The sequence below is a fragment of the Syngnathoides biaculeatus genome, chromosome 15, assembly GCF_019802595.1.
Source record: "Syngnathoides biaculeatus isolate LvHL_M chromosome 15, ASM1980259v1, whole genome shotgun sequence".
Lineage (NCBI taxonomy): Eukaryota > Metazoa > Chordata > Actinopteri > Syngnathiformes > Syngnathidae > Syngnathoides > Syngnathoides biaculeatus.
Window position 1 is genome coordinate 4,599,129 of NC_084654.1, and position 23,511 is coordinate 4,622,639.

The window sequence follows — 23,511 nt, forward strand, 5'->3', positions numbered from 1 at the left end:
TCACTTGCTGTGTCCTGCCTGTAAGGAAGTTGTAGATCACCGGGAGATGGCAGGCAACAAGCTGAGCTGGAGAAGTTTGAAGGAGAGGAGTTTAGGGATGATTGTGTTAAACGGAGAGCTGAAGTCCACAAACAGGATCCTCACATAGGTTCCCTCGCTGTCAAGATGTTCAAGGATGAAGTCCAGACCCATCTTGACGGCATCATCCGCAAACCTGTTGGGTCGATAGGCAAACTACAGTGGGTCCAGTTGGGGGCCTGTGACGCTCTTGAGGTGGTACAGCACAAGATGTTCAAAGGACTTCATGACCACAGATGTCAACGCAACAGGCTTGTTGTCATTAAGAACTGAGACTGCTGCTTTTTGGGGGACGGTTATAATGGTATAGCGTTTGAAGCAGGTTGGTACTTCACACAGTTGTAGAGACCTGTTGAAGATCTTTGTGAAGAGAAGAGCAAGTTGGTATGCGCAGACTTTGAGGCACCGGGAGATGGCAGGCAACAAGCTGAGCTGGAGAAGTTTGGAGGAGAGGAGTTCAGGGATGATGGTGTTCATCGCAGAGCTGAAGTCCACGAACAGGATCCTCGCATAGGTACCCTTGGTGTAATGATGTTCAAGGATGAAGTGCAAAACCATGTTAACAGCATCATCTGCAGACCTGTTAGCTTGATAGGCAAACTGCAGTGGCCTAAATAACAGATTGGACAAGCAGGATGTGAATGAGCGTCTTTGCTTCTCTTGAGGTGGTCCAGCACAAGGTATTCAAAGAATTTCCTGACCACAGATGTCAAGGCAGCAGGCCAGTAGTCATTGAGACCTGAGACTGCTGCTTTTTTTGGGACCGGTATAATGGTGTTTGAAGAAAGCTGGTACTTCACACAGTTCTAGAGACCTGTTGATGATTTTTGCGAAGACAGGAGCAAGTTGGTCTGCACAGAAAGCAGTGATCTGAGGACTGGATGGGTGCACAAGGAATTGCACGATATGCGTTTTTGGTGAATGTATAACAATGATCTAGTGTTATTTGCCCTGCTTGGACATTTATCGTGATGCTTTCATTTAGGGAGTTCGTGATTAAGTTTAGCTGCCTTAAAATCTTCTAGGATGATAAGCAGCGACTTTAGGTGTTTTTTCTCAATCTCATTTATCTGCTCGACAAGCGTTAGCAGTGCTGCATTCATGCAAGCATGAGGTGGAATGTAAACACAGACTAAGATGAAAGATGTGTACTCACGGAGAAAATCAAACGGCTTACAGTTCATAAACAGTGACTCTAAAAGCGGGCTGCAGTGTGTGCTGAGCTGTGTAATGTCCGTGGACCATTTCACGTTGATATAAAAGTATATTCCACCGCCTTTCGTTTTCCATTTTAGCTGAGCGACACAGTCCGCACGATGCCAGGGAGCGTGACGGTGGCGTCAGGCACTCTTCCACAAAGCCAAGTCTCCTTGAAGCACAGAGCCGCCAAGTCTCCGTGAAGCACAGAGCCGCAGAACCTCCAAAGTCTTTGCAGGTCTTAATCAGAAGCTGCAGTTCATCTATTTTATTGGCTAGGGAGTGTTGGTTCGCAAGATGGATCGCCGGAAGCGTTAGATGATGTCCCCTCTTTCGCAGGCGGACTTGTGTACCGGCTCGCGTCCCTCTTCGTCGCGAGGCGTTGAAAAGCAGTCCGAATAGCAACTCCGGAAAAAGATTCAGCGAATTTGCGAGAGTTGTCGAAAAAGTCAGGAGAAGACTCTTTGATGGCTAGCTAGTCCTCTTGTGTACTTGAGTCCCGAGACGCCCGAAAAACACAAAAAGACAAATAGTACCAGCGAGAACGTGCTGAAGGCTGCCACACAGGCACGCGCCATCTTGACATAACCATACCAAATATGGTAGATCAAATTTTTTGGCTGAATTTATGAAGTAATTCAGCAGGTTACAAGGGGGTTCACAACTGTATGTGACCAACACATATAAGCAAAAACAGATGAAGCCCAGCTGACCTGAGAGTGGGCTCCAAGTGCCAGGTGTTGCACATAAACTCCCTCCAGTCCACTGTGGTGTAGTTGATGCTGTCGTCTTTCTCCTTGTATGTGCAGCTGTCATCGTGCATGGCCGTAGGACTCTTCTGACCTGGCCGAGCCGCAAACATTCGTGGGGCGAAAAGGGCTAAGGACACAGTGAAGACGAAGACAACTGTTGTTTTGCATTTCTTGTTCTATTCTTTGTGAGCAGACGACATTTTGTATCCGCCAAAGGTGCATTTACCATTTTGCCTGAAATTGCATAAACAGATTTACCTCTAACAGTTTCTTTTTTCAGATGAATAATCAACATTCAATCCACATTGATTAATTAATTCATTAATTAATAGTAAAAATAGATACTAATAGCTACGTGCTACGTTTTTACCCAATGACTCATTTTTCTGAGCAGAAGACAACACCGTTTTTGAAACCATCTAAAGGCAATTAGCACTCTTGATGAGTTTAATTTCGTTATTGACTCATGGATGTTGTGACTTAGATTGACTTGGCAAAAAGGCTACAAACCTTTCTCTTTCTCTTTCAGGTAGGCAGACACCATGTCATGAAGGAACATGATGAGCTCGGCGTCCATGGTTACACAGATATGGTCTGTGAATTCTGTGACAACACTGCACTCTACCTTTGGTTTGCTGTTGGAATCTGGGAATATAAAAACATCTGAAATTAGCGATGGCGCTGATGTGACCTCTAATCACTACATCTGGTCGCAAGAACTATTTGAGGGATCAAAACTATGGAGCTTCTGGGAATCCGCCCAACCAGTCTAACCAGCCAGTCTTACTAAGTAGAGAGGGATTACCGTTTAATATATCGTAAATGTGTGAGCGGAATGATTGCATCACGAGTAATGTATAAGAAATTGTATAACTGTAAATAGCAAGTAATGTCTTTGGTGTTTTCTATTATAATGCAAACAGCTTGCGCTACTTAGTCAAACGGCCTGATTAATTACAGTATTTTTGACAATGTACCCCACCTGACAGAGAAGGCTCAACAGGATCTTGTACATGGATGGACTTGAAGTCCAGCTGCATTCTGGGAAGGGCAAATATCGTCTCAGTCTCGTGGTTGTAGTTCGAATTGCTGCGGAAGCTGCTCAGCAGACTGGAGCTCTTGGCAGCAGCTCCACTTTCTGGGTTGTTGGCTTCCACATTCCTCAGCAAGTTCAACTCTGTAATAAGTGATATACAGTGAAGAGAATGAGTATTTGAACATTCTGCTATATTGGAAGTTCTCCACTTAGAAATCATGCAGGGGTCTGAAATTTTCATCGTAGGTGCATGTCCATTGTGAGAGAGATAATCTAAAAAGAAAAATTCATAAATCACAATGTATGATTTTTTCAATGTTTTATGTGTGTGATACAGCTGCAAATAAGTACTTGAACACCTGTCTATCAGCTAGAATTCTGACCCTCAAAGACCTGCTAGTCCACCTTTAAAAGTCCACCACCACTCCATGTATTATCCTGAATCAGATGCACCTGTGTGAGGTCGTTAGCTGCATAAAGACACCTGTCCACCCCATTAAATCAGTAAGACTCAAACTTGTAACATGGCCCAGACCAAAGAGCTGTCCAAAGACACCAGAGACAAAAATATACAACTCCACACGGCTGTAAAGGGCTATGGAGAAATTAGCCAAGCTTGGTGAAAAAAGGTCCACTGTTGGAGCAATCAGTAGAAATTGGAAGAAGCTAAACATGATGGAAAATCTCAATTGGAGTGGAGCCCCATGCAAGATATCACCTCGTGGGGTCTCAATGATCCTTAGAAAGGTGAGGAATCAGCCGAGGACTACGCAACAGGACTTGGTCAATGACCTGAAAAGAGCTGGGCCCACCGTTTTCAAGGTGACTGTTGGTAATACACTAAGACGTCATGGTTTGAAATCATCCATGGCACGGAAGGTTCCCCTGCTTAAACCAGCACATGTCAAGGCCCGTCTTAAGTTTGCCAATGACCATTTGGACGATACATAGGAGTCATGGGAGAATGTTTTGTGGTCAGATGAGACCAAAATGTAACTTTTTGGTCATAATTCTACTAACTGTGATTGGAGGAAGATTAATGATGAGTTCTATCCAAACAACATCCCTATTGTGAGGACGACTGCACTGTATTAAGGAGAGGATGACCGCAGCCATGTATTGTGAGATTTTGGGGAACAACATCTTTCCATCAGTCAGAGTATTGAAGATGGCTCGTGGCTGGGTCTTTCAACATGACAATGACCTGAAGCACACACCCAGGAAACCCAAGGAGTGGCTCCGTAAGAAGCATATCAAGGTTCTGGCGTGGCCTAGCCAGTCTCCAGACTTAAACCCAATAGAAAATCTTTGGAGGGAGCTGAAACTCCGTGTTTCTCAGTGACAGCCCATAAAGCTGTCTAATCTAGAAAAGATCTGTGTGGAAGAGTGGGCCAAAATCCCTCCTGCAGTGTGTGCAAACCTGGTGAACAACTACAAGAAACGTTTGACCTCTGTAATTGCACATAAAGGCCACAGTATCAAATATTAACAGTGGTTTTCTCAGGTGTAAAAATAGTTATTTGCAGCTGTATCACACAAATCGTTAAAAAAAAAAAAAAATCATACATTTTAATTTCTGCATTTTTCTTTTTAGATTATCTCTTTAACGATGGGCATGCACCTACGATGAATATCCTCCATGATTTTCAAGTGGTAGAACTTGCCATATAGCAAGGCTTTCAAATACTTTTCTTCACTGTATATATACAAAAACTCTTTTGATCTTAAGTTTTTTTAATTCAGCAATTTTGCATTAGATAGTCTGCTTCAAGGAGGCCTTAAAGTCACTATTTCAGGCATCATTACCATCAGCACTAGGTTAACTAAGACACCATATCATTAAGTAATCCTTCAGCTAAATCTGTGTTCCATGAATTGTTCAATGAATTCAACAATGTTAATATCCAGTTAATGAATAAACTGTAAATGTCCATTTTTTTTTACCAATTAGGAAAAAAAAAAACCACCCAACCAAAATCACCTTCATTCCTCATGGCAGTGACATAGTTAAACCATTCTTTCACAGTTGCAACGCCATGTGGAGGGTTTTCGTGTCTTCGCCGGGTTATCTTGGTTATGGTGGCCATCGGGCTTTCTAGTGCACCACATGGTTTGGTCACCATGGTGTTATGACCAAGATGGAAGTCCAGTGTCTGCACAATGTATGTGGAATCATCCTTGGAACCTGTTTTAGAAAACAGATTATAATGCCACACACCACTTCAACATTTTGACAATAACAGGCAATAACATAAAAAAAAAAACAATTCAGAGAACTCTCTGGTATACTCGACATATTTGACCTCTCTCCACGTAAGAGAGTCCAATTCACACTCAACGTCACATCTTATACCTGGTGAACTATAAGGATATTGAAATTGGATCAATTGACATTAACGATATAGCTATTTCTGACCATTTTTGTGTATTCTTTGAATTACACTTTTTTTGTTTTCAAAAGTCCAGACAACCTCTATGTCTATTAATACTGGTCTACAACGGTAACCGCAAATGGGTAAGGGAACCCTGCTCAAGCTTAACATAATGTGGGGGCGTTGACACACTCTTAACTGTTTAAAATGAAGAAGACCCTGCATCTTGCACATTAACTGAATGTCTCTTGTTCTTTGTTCTTGTGAGTTTGTTTTTTTTCTTTGTTCTGAATGTCGTAGCACGGCAGCACTCGCTCCGAGAGACAAATTCCTGCTGTTACACACTTGGCCAATAAAGCTGATTCTGATTCTGAAAATGGACAAACTTGAACTGCAATGGACAATCAAAACTGCTAAAAGGATTGTCGGTACTCCTTTCCCACCCTTGGGGAATTGCATGCGACCCGCACTAGGATAAAAGTAGACAAAATCCTCTCATACCCTCCACATCCTGGCCACCAAGTTTTTGAACTTCTTTCTATGGGGAGGTGTTACCAAGCCATGCAAAACAAAACTAGAAGGCATTCCAACAGCTTCCTCCCCCTCACATTGATCAGAGATAAATTCCCCGTATGTTTCTGACAGTCTTGGCAAACAAAGATGATTTTGTTTCCGTTAAATGGAACAAGTTGCCAACAGAAGTTATGTCAGCTCCAAGTATGAATGTTTTCAAATCCAGGTTAAAAATTTTCTCCTTATGCTTTGATCTCTTGCACTGTAAGTAAGTTTCTTTCGGCTTGTCCCTTTCGGGGTCGCCACAGCGTGTCATCTCAGATGAAACGCACATATATGTTTGGCACAAGCTGTTTTAATTGTACTTTCATGATTTTGTTTTGTTTTGGTTTTAAATGTTTTGTTTTTAAATGCTTTTAATCATGTAAAGCACATTGAGTTATCTTGTGTATGAAATGCACAATACAAATTTGCTTTGCATAGTAGAAGGGGGTGAAATGAATGCTTTCTCTAACCATCCTCCAATATTTTCTGTGCCTCTGTCCAAAAGGCGATATTGGGCTCTTCCAGGTGAAAGAGAGCCCATGACTTGGAGCGGAAGTTGGGTCCGTGGAAGCAGGCCAGGGTCATGTGATTGCCATGGAGACTCATTGAGCCACCCAACTGCACAGCATCCTCAGGCAGAGGCATCTGGAAGAGGGATATGTGGCAACCTGCGATTACCTTCAGCACCCCGGGCCAGTGACGGTGATGTGCTGCATCCATGTCTGCATAAAAAAGAATTATGGTAAGTAATATCATCTTGAAGAGAAAATTTTAGTAGTAGTCTTTCATCCACTCAATTCTACAGTGCCTTGTGAAAGTATTTGGTCCCCTTGAACCTTTTGTAACAGTTCAGGCTTCAAACATAAAAATAAAAATTTCTAATTTTTTGTCAGGAATCAACAACAAATGGGACACAATCGTGAAGTGGAACAAAATTTATTTGATATTTTATACTTTTTTAACAAATAAAAAACTGAAAAGCGGGGCATGCAATATTATTCGGCCCCTTTACTTTCAGTGCAGCAAACTCACTCCAGAAGTTCAGGGAGGATCTCTGAATGATCCAAAGTTGACTGATGATGATAAATAGAATCAACCTGTGTGTAATCAAGTCTCCGTTTAAATGCACCTGCTCTGTGATAGTATCAGGGTTCTGTTTAAAGTGCGGAGAGCATCATGAAGACTAAGGAACACACCAGGCAGGTGTGAGATAATCTTGTGGAGAAGTTTAAAGATGGATTTGGATTAAAAAAAAAAAGATTTCCCAAGTTTTAAACATCTCAAGGAGCACTGTGCAAGCAATCATATTGAAACGGAAGGAGTATTAGACCACTGCAAATCTACCAAGACCCCGCCGTCCCTCTAAACTTTCACCTTGAACAAGCAGAAAACTGATCACAGCCAAGAGGCCCATGATCACTCTGGATGAACTGCAGAGATCTGCAGCTGAATTGGGGAGTCTGTCCATAGGACAACAATCAGTCTTACACAGCACAAATCTGGCCTTTATGAAAGAGTGACAAGAAAAAGCCCATTTCTTAAAGATATCCATAAAAAGTCTCGTTTAAAGTTTGCCACAAGCCACCTGGGAGACATACCGAACATGTGGAAGAAGGTGCACTGGTCAGATGAAACCAAAATCCAACTTTTTGGCCACAATGCAAAATGATAGGTTTGGCGTATCAACAACACAGCTCATCACCCTGAACACACCATCCCCACTGTCAAACATGGTGGTGGCATGGGTTTTGGCCTGCTTTTCTTCAGCAGGGACAGGAAAGATAGTTAAAATTGATGGGTAGATGAATGGAGCCAAATACAGGACCATTTGGAAAGAAAACCTGTTGGAGTCTGCAAAAGACCTGAGACTGTGACAGAGATTTATCTTCCAACAGGAAAATGATCCAAAACATAAAGCCAAATCTACAATGCAATGGTTCATGAATAAATGTATCCAGGTGTTAGAATGCCCAAGTCAAAGTCCAGGCCTGAATCCGATCGAGAATCTGTGGGCAGAGCTGAACACTGCTTTTCACAGACGCTCTCGATCCAACCTCACTGAGTTTGAGCTGTTTTGCAAGGAAGAATGGGAAGGCATTTCAGTCTCTCGATGTGCAAAACTGATAGACATACCCCAAGCGTATGAGAGCAGCAAAAGGTGGAGCTACAAAGTATTGATGCAAGGGGGCCGGAATAATATTGCACGCCCCACTTTTCAGGTTTTTATTTGTTAAATATTTTTAAAATAGCCAATACATTTCATTCCACTTCATTGTCTCCCACTTGTTGTTTATTCTTGAAAAAATATATATCTTTATATTTGTATGTATGTAGCGAAAGTTATAAAAGTTCAAGGGGGCTGAAAACTTTCACAAGGCACTGTATTTGCTCATAACTGGAACCCCGCCCCCACAAAAAAAGCAACCACCTTTGTCAACAATTGTTTTTCTACTTCACAATTCTTGCTTGGCTTGTCTTCGTCTCAGGTTATAGGAGTAATTTTTTCACTTCAAAATACTAACACGGGAAACTAAAAACCATGTTGCATAGAACACCTCAGTCAGGCTAACTAAGAAGACCACTCATCTTATTTTCTTAACATATGGCGGTTGGGTATTGTGAAGATATATAATTAATTCTAGCGGTAACTTTATATGGTATATTAATGGAAAAACAAGAGGGATATTGTACAAGAGAGTTGACAGAAGTGGATTCAAATACACTAAAGCCTTGGTTCTCGAACATCCCCGTTTTCGAACAAATCGGCTTTCGAACGAAAATTCCAATATTTTTTTGCTTCTGTTTTCGAACGAAATTCGGTACTCAAACGCCCCCAACAAAACCTGGAAATAACATATTGCGTCCGGCAAGACCAGCTGACCCACGAAGCGCTTTGTTATGAATTCCCACGGCGCCGAAAAAACCTGGAACTAACATAATGCCCGCGGCACAAACAGCTGACCCACTCACGATGCGTTTTGTTATTGTCTATTCGAACGGAAATAACATCGCGCACGGCGCAAGCAGTTGACCCACCTACCACGCACTTTGTTGTCAATTCGAAAACCCCCCGAAAAAACCCGGAAATAACAATGCATGCGCGTAAGCATCTGACCCACCCACGACGTGTTTTATAAGTTAGTTCGAACGCCCCCCGAAAAAAAAAAACGGAAATTACATAACGCGCGCGGCGCAACCAGCGCATTTTTGTTATTCTGTATAACATAGCCTCTGTACACAGACGTGTCCCAGTAGTGTTTTTCTTCTTATTGAGAACTAACGTATTAACCCACAATCATGGCTCCAAAGAAGGCAAGTTGCTTGCTTAAAGTTATTCTGCACTTTTGTTAATAAAAAAAGTTACAAGGTTGGGGGCCGAGTCGCTTCAGATACGGCAATGCACTCCCAGCCTTGCGTACTCTACTACTAAAGGATGCATTTTAAGCAAAAAACAAATACATTTCTCAAATCATTTTATTATATAAAGTATTTAAACTATACATGTATTTCTACTATTCAGTTTATTATCAGGGAAAGCTAAAAAAATGCTTTAAAAACCCAAATTTTTTAGGTTTGGAACGCATTATTTTTTCCCCATTCATTGTTAAGGAAAACATTGGTTTAGTTTTCAAACAAATCACTTCTCGAACCGTTTTCTGGAACGGATTGTGGTCGATAACAGAGGCATCACTTTATATTTGGATGATGAAGATAAATATGTGGAATTGAACAATGTAAAATCCAAGCTCTTAAAGGTTATTTATGGGGTTCCCTACGGGTTTTTCCTACCTAGGCCCTAAATTATTCATATTACAGACCCTTTCTAAAATATTACAACATCATGGAAAAATTCATTAATTTCCACAATTCCATTCAAAAAGTTCAGATATCATGGATTTCAGATTAAAGGCCCACAATTTAAACAGATTCAAGTATTTATTTATTTTTTTACATAATCTGGGATTCCAGCTCAAAAAACCCACAACATTGGGAATTAAAAAAATTGGAATACTGTGCGGAAATCAGCCCAAATTTCTAAGGCCATAATTGTTTGAAACTGACCTCAAAATTTTGGAAAACACTTCTATCGAGTCATAATAATTTTTTACAATGCATGATGCAGGCAAGTGTTTGAGTCAAACTATGTTTATCCAGGTAAGAACTGTTCAGTGGAAAAGGTCCACATCTAAAAGGGTTTCGTAAATAATTTAAATCCCTTAGTGACAAAACTGTTCTGGTGACCAACGGGACAAAACAGTTTCTGACTGAGTAGCTTAGTACAGGCTATGGGCATACTTACATAGCTCTGCTGCTCCTTTCTCTACGTTGATGACTGGGGTTTTTGGAGGCAGGTAGGGGCCTGGGCCCCACGTGGAGAGAGCCCGTTTGCTGGTGTCAAATTGCTGAGTGAAAAACTCCTGAAGCTTCATGCCAATCTTGATTAGGTCCGGTGTGGTAGAGCGTGAAATTATCACTTGGAATATGTCCCACTGCAAGTCTCCATGGACAAATATCTCACTGGGTGGACGGAACAGACAGAGGGTTTGTTAATAATCTTATCTAATCAAGTGCTCAGCGCACTCACGGATTAGTTGGATTTTTACAATGAAGCATTATACCTTTTCTCAGATATGCTGGAATCAACATTGCAGAGGTTGACCTTCCATTCATCTTGGAGCTGCAGGTCAGCATTGCTAAAAACCCCCATCAGGATGCTTGAGCCCATGTAATCAACCCGTGCCTCAGTGGAACCCATGGTGATCTGGATCTTATGACTTGGTTGCTGGTTTGGGTGCTCAGAGATGTGTGCTAGGAACCAAACAACCAATTATGAAGTATTTCTATTTTTCTGTAAAACTGGATAAGAATGGCAGTTTAAAAGAAGAATATGGAGAAAGGTCTAGAAAAATGCGGAAAAAGAAAGGGCTAGAGTAAAACCTATTTGCTCAGAGTCACCATGGGTTTCATTCTTAATTGCAGTGTGTACCAGACATTTCTCAAAGAGTGGTATTTACCGTATGCAAATGCTTTTTTAAAATGTTAAACTGCTGATTTTTAAAATTCCCAACACACGATACTGTACGGTTAAAAAATAATGTCACTGGTTAAGCGCAAATGTATTACAAATTCCGTAAAATTTCATACTTTTTTTCACATTTATATAATTCTGGACAGTGCCCAAATGGTTCTTTTATTTTTGATAATTGTTGGTCAATTCTCTCTTTGACAATGCAATGTTCATGGCCCAAAAAAACAAATGAAATGTGATGTTTTTCCCCCATCCCTTGAGATATGTGCTCAGTATGCTAAGTTACAATATGTATTTTAATGAAAAGAGGAACACGATCTGTCCATTTTCCATTCTGCTTATCCTCTCTAGGGTTGCGGGTGTGCTGACATCTATCTCAGCTGACTCTGGGCGAGAGGCAGACCTTGAACTGGTCGCCAGCCAATCCTAGAGCACACTGAGAGAAACAACCATTTTCAGTCATATGCACACCTACAGGGAATTTTGAGTCTTCAAACAGTCTATCATCCATATTATTCATTGTGTCACTGCAACACATACTGATCCAGGGAAATACAAAGGACAGGGGGTAAGAATTAATTCATTGATTGAAATCTATTGACTGTATGGGATTGATTGTAGAGCAATTGTGCCATGAATAAATTGATGAAAAATGGAGTGCAATAATTTTATCCAGTCAGTCAAATACTGTACATTTTGTCATTATTTCACAAATCCGTCGATACATAGGAAGTACAACTAATTGCTGTACAACTGCAAAGTCAGCTGTTTTGACGGTTTATGGTTTTATGGAAGTAGAGCTTCCTAATAAGCTGTAGAAAAAACAGTGTGCTTTTGTTTACTTACAGACCATCTCTAGAGTGTTCACGTCTATATTTCCACCCACTACGCCACCCTTGGAGTCTAGCTTGGAGCGTCCCAGGCCGACAGACATGCTGATCTCTCGGTCGCGGTTGCTACCCACAGACAGCCGGCCTTGGCTCTTCAGACCACTGGTCGTCCAGCTGCGGGGGGAATAATCCTTCTGAATAATTCATAAACACTATCGATGAAACAAAAATGAAGGTCAAGAGTTTAGAATGCACAGATTAGTGAAAAGACAAAGTCAACTGTGACAGTAACTAACACCTGGAAATGTCAAATTGCTAATCATAGGATAGCTTTGCTGCTCTTTTTTCAGAATCAACTTTAATGGCGAAGTATGTACGGTTCTGTGAATAAGTATTTGCCCCCTTCCTGATTTTTTTTTTTTTTTTTTGCATATCACACAAATTTTCCAAATCATCAAACAAATTTTAATATTACTCAGCGACAACCCGAGGAAATACAAAATGCAGTTTTCAAATAATTTAATTTATTAAGGCACAGAAAAAAATCCAAACCTTTCTGAACCCTCCGTGAAAAAGTAACCCCCCCTGTTAAATCACAAAGTCAAAGAGACCAAACAGAATTTTGGGAAAGGTGAGTTCAATTTTACAAGCCACACCCAAACCCGATTACCACCATACTTGATGAATCAAGAAATCACATAAATAGAATCTGTTTTAGAATGTGAAGTAGGCTACAAGCTCTCAAGTACCAATCCATTATACCACGAGCCATAGAAATTCAAGGAGAAATGAGAAAAAAAAGTGACTAAAATCCATCAGTCTGGAAAAGGTTACAAAGCCATTTCCAAGGCTTTGGGGCATCTGTGAAAAACTGTCAGAGCCATTATCCACAGATACAAACAAACAAACAAACAAATAAATAAACAAATAAATAAATAAATACATAAATAAATAACACAAAAAACATTATTCCAACAGTGAAGCATGGTGGTGGCAATCTGACAGTCTGGACCTGCTTTGCTACCTAGCGACCAGGACAACTTGCTGTGATTGATGAACCAACAAATTAATGCAGCCCTATGGGGGCACAAACCAGTGCAATCTGTAGGCCGGTCCCAAGCCCGGATAAATGCAGAGGGTTGCGTCAGGAAGGGCATCCGGCGTAAAAACTGTGCCAAACAAATATGAGCGTTCATCTAAAGAATCCCATACCGGATCGGTCGTGGCCCGGGTTAACAACGCCCGCCCCCGGCACTGCTAACCTACAGGGCGTCGGTGGAAATTCAGCTACTGTGGGTCGAAGACAAAGAAGAGGAGGAAACCGGATCCAGCGTCAGAAGAAAAAGAGCAATGCACAGAGCCTACAACTGAGTGTAGGGACTTTGAATGTTGGGACTATGACAGGAAAAGCACAGGAGTTGGTTGACATGATGATTAGGAGAAAGGTTGATATTCTGTGCATCCAAGAGAGCAGGTGGAAAGGTAGTAAGGCTAGAAGTTTGGGAGCAGGGTTTAAATTATTCTACCACGGAGTAGATGGGAAGAGAAATGGAGTAGGGGTTATTTTAAAGGAAGAGCTGGCTAAGAATGTCTTGGAGGTAAAAAGAGTATCAGATCGAGTGATGAGACTAAAATTTGAAATTGAGGGTGTTATGTATAATGTGGTTAGCGGCTATGCACCACAGGTAGGATGTGACCTAGAGTTGAAAGAGAAATTCTGGAAGGAACTAGATGAAGTAGTTCTGAGCATCCCAGACAGCGAGAGAGTTGTGATTGGTGCAGATTGTAATGGACATATTGGTAAAGGAAACAGGGGCGATGAAGAAGTGATGGGTAAGTACGGCATCCAGGAAAGGAACTTTGAAGGGCAGATGGTGGTGGACTTTGCAAAAAGGATGGAGATGGCTGTAGTGAACACTTATTTCCAGAAGAGGGAGGAACATATAGTGACCTACAAGAGCGGAGGTAGAACCACGCAGGTAGATTATATTTTGTGCAGACGATGTAATCTGAAGGAGGTTACTGACTGTAAAGTAGTGGTAGGGGAGAGTGTAGCTCGACAGCATAGGATGGTAGTATGTAGGATGATTCTGGTGGTGGGTAGGAAGATTAAGAAGACAAAGGTAGAGCAGAGAACCATGTGGTGGAAGCTGAGAAAGGAAGAATGTCGTGCGGCCTTCCGGAAAGAGGTGAGACAGGCTCTCGATGGACAACCGAAGCTCCCGGAAGACTGGACGACGACAGCCAAGGTGATCAGAGAGACAGGCAGGAGAGTACTTGGTGTGTCATCTGGTAGGAAAGGGGAGAAGGAGACTTGGTGGTGGAACCCCAAAATACAGGGAGTCATACAAGGAAAGAGATTAGCGAAGAAGAAGTGGGATACTGAGAGGACTGAGGAGAGGCGAAAGGAGTACATCGAGATGCGACGTAGGGCAAAGGTAGAGGTGGCAAAGGCTAAACAAGAGGCATATGAAGACATGTACACCAGGTTGGACACGAAAGAAGGAGAAAAGGATCTCTACAGGTTGGCCAGACAGAGGGATAGAGATGGGAAGGATGTGCAGCAGGTAAGGGTGATTAAGGATAGAGATGGAAATGTGTTGACTGGTGCCGGTAGTGTACTAAATAGATGGAAAGAATACTTTGAGAAGTTGATGAATGAAGAAAATGAGAGAGAAGGAAGAGTTGAAGAGGCAAGAGTGAAGGACCAGGAAGTGGAAATGATTACTAAGGGGGAAGTCAGAAAGGCACTACAAAGGATGAAAAATGGAAAGGCAGTTGGTCCTGATGACATACCGGTAGAGGTATGGAAGCAATTTGGAGAGATGGCTGTGGAGTTTTTGACCAACTTATTCAACAGAATACTAGCGGGCGAAAAGATGCCTGAAGAATGGAGGAAAAGTGTTCTAGTTCCCATTTTTAAGAACAAAGGGGATGTTCAGAGCTGTGGGAACTATAGAGGAATAAAGTTGATGAGCCACACAATGAAGTTATGGGAAAGAGTAGTGGAGACTAGACTCAGGACAGAAGTAAGTATCTGCGAGCAACAGTATGGTTTCATGCCTAGAAAGAGTACCACAGATGCTTTATTTGCCTTGAGGATGCTCGTGGAAAAGTACAGAGAAGGTCAGAAGGAGCTACATTGTGTCTTTGTGGATCTAGAGAAAGCCTATGACAGAGTACCAAGAGAGGAACTGTGGTACTGCATGCGTAAGTCTGGTGTGGCAGAGAAGTATGTTAAAATAGTACAGGACATGTATGATGGCAGCAGAACAATGGTGAGGTGTGCCTTAGGTGTGACAGAGGAATTTAAGGTGGAGGTGGGACTGCATCAGGGATCAGCTCTGAGCCCCTTCCTGTTTGCAGTGGTAATGGATAGGCTGACAGATGAGGTTAGACTGGAATCCCCTTGGACCATGATGTTCGCAGATGATATTGTCATATGCAGTGAAAGCAGGGAGCATGCAGAGGAACAATTGGAAAGATGGAGACATGCACTGGAAAGGAGAGGAATGAAGATTAGCCGAAGTAAAACAGAATATATGTGCGTGAATGAGAAAAGTGGAGGGGGAAGAGTGAGGCTACAGGGAGAAGAGATAGCGAGGGTGGACGACTTCAAATACTTGGGGTCAACAATACAGAGCAATGGAGAGTGTGGTCAGGAAGTGAAGAAACGGGTCCAAGCAGGTTGGAACAGCTGGCGAAAGGTGTCTGGTGTGTTATCTGACAGAAGAGTCTCTGCTAGGATGAAGGGCAAAGTTTACAAAACAGTGGTGAGGCCGGCCATGATGTACGGATTAGAGACGGTGGCACTGAAGAAACGACAGGAAGCTGAACTGGAGGTGGCAGAAATGAAGATGTTGCGGTTCTCGCTCGGAGTGACCAGGTTGGATAGGATTAGAAATGAGCTCATTAGAGGGACAGCCAAAGCTGGATGTTTTGGAGACAAGATTCGAGAGAGCAGACTTCGATGGTTTGGACATGTTCAGAGGCGAGAGAGTGAGTATATTGGTAGAAGGATGCTGAGGATGGCGCTCCCAGGCAAAAGAGCGAGAGGAAGACCAAAGAGAAGGTTTATGGATGTGGTGAGGGAAGACATGAGGGCAGTTGGGGTTCGAGAGGAAGATGCAGGAGATAGGCTAAGATGGCAAAAGATGACACGCTGTGGCGACCCCTAACGGGACAAGCCGAAAGGAAAAGAAGAAGAAGAAGAAGATGAACCAACAAATTCTGCCGTGTAGCACAAAATCATGAAGGAGAACATCCCACCATCAGTTGTGCCCTCAAACTCAAGATACCTGGATCCTAGCAGGACAATGATCTAAAACATACCATCAAAGCTTTATAACCTTTTCCACACAAATGGATCCAAATTATTTGCTCATTTCTTCCCGAATTTCTTTAGATCTTGGTATGATGTCAAGATTTTAAGAATTATGTCTACTTCACCTCGTCAAACAGGTCCTATTTTAAATGACAATTTATTGAGAAGACAACCATGAGTGGCTATGCTAGGCTATGCAAATTTTGATGGCTCGCGAGCCGTATTGCATTATAAGTATAGGTCCATAACCCAAGCAAGCCTTACGCGAAGTCCACTCCTGTCCTGAGGACCAGTAATCACCAGCAAACTTATCTTTAAAGGAATGGTTGGATCAATAGGGAGTAGTCAAAACAATCTAGGACACATACGGTGAATAAAATAAGTATTTGAACACCCTGCAAGTTCTCCCACTTAGAAATTATGGAGGGGTCTGAAATTTTCATCGTAGGCGTATGTTCACTGTGAGAGAGATAATCTAAGAAGAAAAATCCAGAAATCACGATGTTATTTGAGATACAGCTGCAAATAAGTATTTGAACACCTGTCTATCAGCTTGAATTCTGACCCCCATAGACCTGTCAGTCCGCCTTTAAAAGTCCACCTCCACTCCATGTATTATCCTAAATCAGATGCAACTGTGTGAGGTCGTTCGCTGCATAAAGACACCTGTACACCCCATACAATAAGTAAGACTCGAAGTTGGAACATGGCCAAGACCAAAGAGCTGTCCAAAGACACCAGAGACAAAATTGTACAACTCCACACGGCTCGAATGGGCTACGGAGAAATTGCTAAGCAGCTTGGGGAAAAAAAAAGTCCACTATTGGAGCAATCCTTAGAAAATGGAAGAAGCTAAACATGTCGGTCAATTTGAATCGGAGTGGAGCCCCATGCAAGATATCACCTCGTGGGGTCTCAATGATCCTTAGAAAGATGAGGAATCAGCCCAGGACTACACGACAGGACTTGGTCAATGACCTGAAAAGAGCTGGGAACACCGTTTCCAAGATGACTGTTGACACTAAGACATCATGGTTTGAAATCATGCATGGCACGGAAGGTTTGGCTGCTTAAACCAGCAGATGTCAAGGCCCGTCTTAAGTTTGCCAATGACAACCATGAGCGGTATTAGCTTGCTAGGCAATGCAAAGTTTTGATGGCTCGCAAGCCGTATCGCATTGTATGTCCGTAACCCAAGCAAGCCTAACGTGAAGTCCTCTCTTGTCCTGAGGACCAGTAACCACCAACAAATCATTTTCTTTTTATAATATAGCCGGCGCGATACACTTGTCATCCCCATGATAACAAGTGTAGTCATGTTACATTTGAGTTGACAAGATAAAGCCCAACGACAATACAAAATGGGATTCAGTGGGATCTGAATACAAGATTTTATTGCAGTAGTCTGACAGTGCAATCGTGAATTTTCATCTGAAACTCGGATTGTGTGTTGTCTCGCAACTGCCTTTTCTCTATCATTGCAACAAATTTTTTTCAAAAGACTTGAAAAAACCTATATAAATACTACTGTATAAAAAATTGCTTTTAGATTCATATACACAGAACACGACGGCAACGTGGAATAAATTTCTTTTTTGGAGCCAATCAATGCCGACGAATTATGAAATCAAAACCAATCAGCAGAAAATGATCAATTATTATTATTATGATCTGATTGGGCTGATCAAATGGCCTAAAGTCTAGAAAAAAGTAATGCTTTAATTGGGTTGTATATCAAGCGGAGAAGAGAACCAGGTCTTCCCCATCATTGTCTGGGCAGTTGGCTTATTCCAACCATCCATTTTCTTCGCTGCCTATCCTCACGAGGGTCGCGGGGAGTGGTGGAGCCTACCCCAGCTGTCAATGGGCAGGAGGCGGGGTACACCCTGAACTGGTTGCCAGCCAACCGCAGGGCACATTGAGACAAACAGCCACACTTACAATCACACCTAGGGGGAATTTAGAGTGTCCAATTAATGTTGCAAGCTTTTGGGATGAGGGAGGAAACTGAAGTGCGCAGAGGAAACCTACGCAGGCATGGGGAGAACATGCAAACTCCACACAGGCGGACCCGGGATTGAACCCGGAAACTCAGAACTGTGAGGCCAACGCTTTACTATCTGATCCAATGTACCGCCACAGTTGGCTTATTATTTTATAAAAATAATAATATATCGGTAACACGACCACTACAGAGAAAGTTAGTTTGAGTTAGCTAGTGAAGCTGCTAATAATGCTATTATACTATCCATCCATCCCTTTTTTGAGCTGCTTATCCTTAGGGGTGGGGGCTGGGGGGGTGCTGGAGCCAATCCCAGCCGTCAACGCACAGGATGCAGGGTACACCCTGAACTGGTTGCCAGTCAATTGCAGGGTACATGGAAACAGACAACTGCCGCACTCACAATCACACCAAGTGGCAATTTAGAGTCCCCAATTAACGCAAGTTTTTGGGATGTGGAAGGAAACCGGACCGTCCGGAGAAAACCCACACAGGCACAGGAAGAACATGCAAACGCCACAAAGGCAGAGCCGGGATTTGAACCCCAGTCCTCAGTACTGTGAGACCAACGCTCTACAGATGCTCGACCGTGCTGCCTCCTACTATACTACTACTACTTAAATATACTATATTTTGATACTGTGTGTGGTGGTGAAGATGTGTTGGGTTGGGAGGGTTTCTTCAATCAATAGTTGTGGCTTGACAGATTTAAATTGGTGTATGTTGACACGCTCAATATTATTACAGTTTAGGGCTGCTCTAATTTGAATAAAAAATGACATTGGAATCCTATGCGATACATACACAGATGTGAAAAAAATACAGGATAAACCACTTTTGCGTTTTGGCTAACTTATCTTTATAGGAATGGTTGCATCCAGAGGATAAAATAGGGAGTAGTCAAAACAATCTAGGACACATACAGTGAAGAAAATAAGTATTTGAACAACCTGCAAGTTCTCCCACTTAGAAATCATGGAGGGGTCTGAAATTTTCATCGTAGGTGCATGTACACTGTGAGAGAGATAATCGAAAAAGAAAAATCTAGAAATCACGATGTATGATTTTTTTAATGATTTATTTGTGTCATACAGCTGCAAATAAGTATTTGAACATCTATCAGCTACAATTCTGACCCCTAAATACCTGTTAGTCCGCCTTTAAAAGTCCACCTCCACTCCAATCCTCAATCAGATGCAATTGTGTGAGGTCGTTAGCTGCATAAAGACACCTGTCCACCCCATACAATCAGTAAGACTCAAACTTGGAACATGGCCAAGACCAAAGAGCTGTCCAAAGACACCAAAGACAAAATTGTACAACTCCACACGGCTGGAAAGGGCTACGGAGAAACTGCCATTCAGCTTGGTGAAAAAAAGTCCACTGTTGGAAAAATCATTAGAAAATGGAAGTAGCTAAACATGAAGGTCAATCTCAATCGGAGTGGAGCCCTATGCAAGATATCACATCGTGGGGTCTCAATGATCCTTAGAAAGGTGAGGAATCAGCCCAGGACTACATGACAGGACTTGGTCAATGACCTGAAAAGAGCTGGGATCACTGTTTCCAAGGTGACTGTTGGTAATACACTAAGACGTCATGGTTTGAAATCATGCATGGCACGGAAGGTTTGGCTGCTTAAACCAGCACATGTCAAGGCCTGTCTTAAGTTTGCCAATGACCATTTGGATGATACAGAGAAGATACAAACCGTATTTGGAGGAAGACGAATGATGACCTCCATCCGAAGAACACCACCCCTACTGTGAAGCATGGGGGTGGTAGCATCATGCTTTGGGGGTGTTTTTCTGCACATGGGACAGAACGACTGCACTGTATTAAGGAGAGGATAACCGCGGCCATGTATTGTGAGATTTTGGGAAATAACCTCTTGCCCTCAGTCAGAGCATCAAAGATGGGTCGTGGCAGGTTCTTTCAACACGACAATGACCCGAAGCACACAGCCTGGAAAACCAAGGAGTGGCTCTGCTAGAAGCATATCAAGGTTCTGCCGTGGCCTAGCCAGCCTCCAGACCTAAACCGAAAAGAAAATCTTTGGAGGGAGTTGAAACGCCGTGTTTTTCAGCGACAGCCCAGTAACCTGTCTGATCTAGAGAAGATCTGTGTGGAGGAGTGGGCCAAAATCCCTCCTGCAATGTGTGCAAACCCGGTGAAGAACTACAGGAAACGTTTGACCTCTGTAATTGCAAACAAACGCTACTGTACTAAATATTAACATTGGTTTTCTTAGGTGTTCAAATACTTATTTGCAGCTGTATCACACAAATAAAAAGTAAAAAAAAAAAAAAAAATCATACATTGTGATTTCTGGATCTTTCTTTTTAGATTATCGCTCTCACAGTGGACATGCACCTACGATGAAATTTTCACACCCCTCCATGATTTCTAAGTTGGAGAACTTGCAATATAGTAGGGTGTTCAAATACTTATTTAATTCACTGTATAAGTAGTGTGCTGACTAAGACCTATGGAAAAATAAAACATGTAAAGGTTATACTTTACCAATATTGCTTTATATGAAACATATTTTCAAAAGCGCATTTAAACTAGCAAAAAAATGTCCCCTGCTTTAAAAACTATGATCAGTAGAGCACAAATGTATACGGAAAAGTGTGTATGAGATCTGTGAAGTCCCATCCAAACGTACTGTAACAATGTGACTATTGCGCAAATGTAGACAATACATTGTGCAGCCTAGTAGGTAAGTAAGTTTCTTTCGGCTTGTCCCGTTAGGGGTTGCCACAGCGTATGATCTCAAATGAACACTCATTAGTTTGGCACAGTTTTTACGCCGGATGCCCTTCTTGACACAGGGATTGGGGGCCCCAGTGAGAAACGAACTCACAACCCCGGTTTACCAAACCAATGCAGCCTGACTACAGTTATTCTAATTAGTGTAGCATTGAGCTCAATATTGATAACATAGAGAACTTAAAGCTATGCAAAAAAACATTTCATATATTTAAGAGTAATCTAACAATCTCTTAATTAAGAAGTTTAAAGATAACAACTTACGTGTTGTTTCCCATGACATTGCTCATGTTCATTTGGACCGTCAGTTGTTTCAAGTTGATAGCAAACACCACCAGTGTCTCCCACGGCGCCCCCTGCTGCCCTGCTGCTTTACCATTTTTACTAAATGAGGGGGTAGATGTTTTTGTTGCTGAATCTGGGAGAGAATGTCAAATGAAAAGTAAGGTTAATGAAAGATCAAACTATGATCATATCAGGCTGGGACTGGCAACTTGAATCGTTGTGCAACCTGCATGGTTTAGCCATCCCCCTAGTGACAATAAAATACTTGCTAGTGGTTGGTAATTGAACATAATTGTGGCAAAATATTTCCCGGTCGTGGTGACTCTTTTTGGTGGTGGTATTGATGATTCACGCCTCACAAATTACTCACTTAATAGCTCCTTTTTTTAACCAACCCTTGAACACAACTGAAAACTGAAAAAATAATCTGTTTGCAGTTTTTATGTTTAAGGCAAAACCCTGGCAAATATTAAAGTATTGTTTTGGTGACATCTTGTGGCATCTATAGGTAACGGTGAGACATTTTTACGGAAATGTCAATTACTTGCAGAAGGCTTGGTCCCTATTTTGCAAATAGCAGAGGAACACTGTAGATGAAGATCAGCAGAAAGGGGCGACTATGAGGTCCTGTGCCAAGTCTATGCCCCACTTTGCTATCCTCATACACCAGCGCAATCTAATGGGGACCAGAGCTCAGGAGATTGCCTGAAAACAAGCAGGTGCCCCAAAGTGGACCTGATTCACATTTCGCCTTACAACTTGCAATCTACCCATGCCTGATATAAGAGTTCATCAGTTTTATGATAGATTATATGTGCTCCAAGTGCATTAGAGTTCCAGTGTGTGAGATCACCTCTTCTCGGTGCAGATGAATCTGACACACTTCTGCTGCGTCCGGGTGCAGGGGACCTAAGGTGCCCAAGGCCACCTGGGGAGATGTTGCTTCCAGTAGTGTGATCAGAGAAGACATTGGGGAACTGAGGTATGTGTGTCCCAGTGCTGCCGTCCCAGGTTCTCCAGTAGGCTTTGCGACTAGACTCGGGGGACAGATGCTGAGTCATGTTTTCAGATGAGTCTGGGGTGGCAGGGCCAGAGGCTGAAGCAAGGTAAAGGTCAAGATGTGTTAAGTATAGAACAGCCAATTTTCTTGAGCAAAATAAAAATACAGAGTTTACATACTCTTGTTTGAGTGTTTAACAGTGTGCAGTACAGTATCTTTCCATATTTCTGTGTTTTTTCTTTAAGCCCCATAGATGTTGCATAAGGGTTATGGTCTTTCAAATGGTTCTGCTCAAACAGCTGATGTGCCCCAAAAGTAAAAAAAAGACTGCAACAAGGCAAACCTCATCGAGAACCTCAAAGAAGGAAACAATTGCTCTGTACAATAGCATGAACAAGAGTATGGTATAGATATCCATATTATTCCGCAAAGTCTTCAACAATAGCATGGAAACATAAACAATGAAGATGACACAGGGACAGGTTGGGTTTTAGGAACAAAAGACTGTAAAGACCTGACTGATGTCAAAGTCTCACCATTCAGGACATTAGGGCTACCACAATTTGTTGACTACTCACAACCTAGTCAATGATCAAAACTAACGTAAATTATTTTAAGTTTATATCCTTGTTCCTTTTTTAAGCTTTATTTTTCTCAATCATTCTTCATTCAAACTTGCTTGCTTGTTGTGTGTTTCTTCTGGCCGCTGGCATGAAGCATATTCACAGTACAGTAAGCCCTGATATTTTGCGGTTAATTAGGACCAGAACCTCACGCGAAAAATGAAAAACCGCGACATAACGGGGAATGTATGTTTATGTGGGTACCAGAATGTTGAAAAAATGTAAACAGTATTTGTACTTTGCATATTTGAGACAAAAAAGAGGTATATAGTTAACTCTTTAATTTTCAAACTTTATAACTACAAATATACAGTATTATAAATTTAGAATATAAATTATTAAACACAAACTATTATATTACTGTATAGTTACCATTCATCACTCAGAGACTTCTGCTGGAGTCGCTGTGTGTGTACCAGAATGTTTAATCAACAGTACAGCATTTATACTTTGCATCCTTGAGACAAAAATTACAACAGTACAAGTGTCCAGCCAAACAATTACAAACAAAATGGAAGCAGATGTATTCTCGTCGACAAAACCGACAATCCCCAATGCACTGTTGTGACACCACCTCTTACATCACTTCCGCTTCTTATACGTGACATCATGTCTGTTTCGTGTTGGGGCAGCCCCTCCTCAGACAAGAACTT

General features: G+C 42.0%; 1 protein-coding gene across 15 annotated transcripts in view; it reads right to left on the reverse strand.

Annotated features, from left to right (window-relative positions):
* Positions 1 to 23,511, reverse strand: part of kiaa1109 (KIAA1109 ortholog) — a 187,462-nt gene that overhangs the window by 6,290 nt on the left and 157,661 nt on the right. For 13 of the 15 annotated variants that reach the window (XM_061844548.1, XM_061844541.1, XM_061844547.1 and 10 more), the window contains 10 exons: positions 22,089 to 22,331; positions 21,215 to 21,368; positions 11,869 to 12,026; positions 10,613 to 10,802; positions 10,294 to 10,511; positions 6,464 to 6,715; positions 5,045 to 5,248; positions 3,010 to 3,204; positions 2,538 to 2,672; positions 1,989 to 2,154 (listed from right to left, as the gene is read on the reverse strand). In XM_061844548.1, the coding sequence (XP_061700532.1) occupies positions 1,989 to 2,154; positions 2,538 to 2,672; positions 3,010 to 3,204; positions 5,045 to 5,248; positions 6,464 to 6,715; positions 10,294 to 10,511; positions 10,613 to 10,802; positions 11,869 to 12,026; positions 21,215 to 21,368; positions 22,089 to 22,331 (1,915 nt within the window). Of the gene's footprint in view, positions 1 to 1,988; positions 2,155 to 2,537; positions 2,673 to 3,009; positions 3,205 to 5,044; positions 5,249 to 6,463; positions 6,716 to 10,293; positions 10,512 to 10,612; positions 10,803 to 10,826; positions 11,459 to 11,868; positions 12,065 to 21,214; positions 21,369 to 22,088; positions 22,332 to 23,511 lie in introns of those variants that run through there. The other 2 variants (XM_061844550.1, XM_061844551.1) reach the window with 2 other exon arrangements.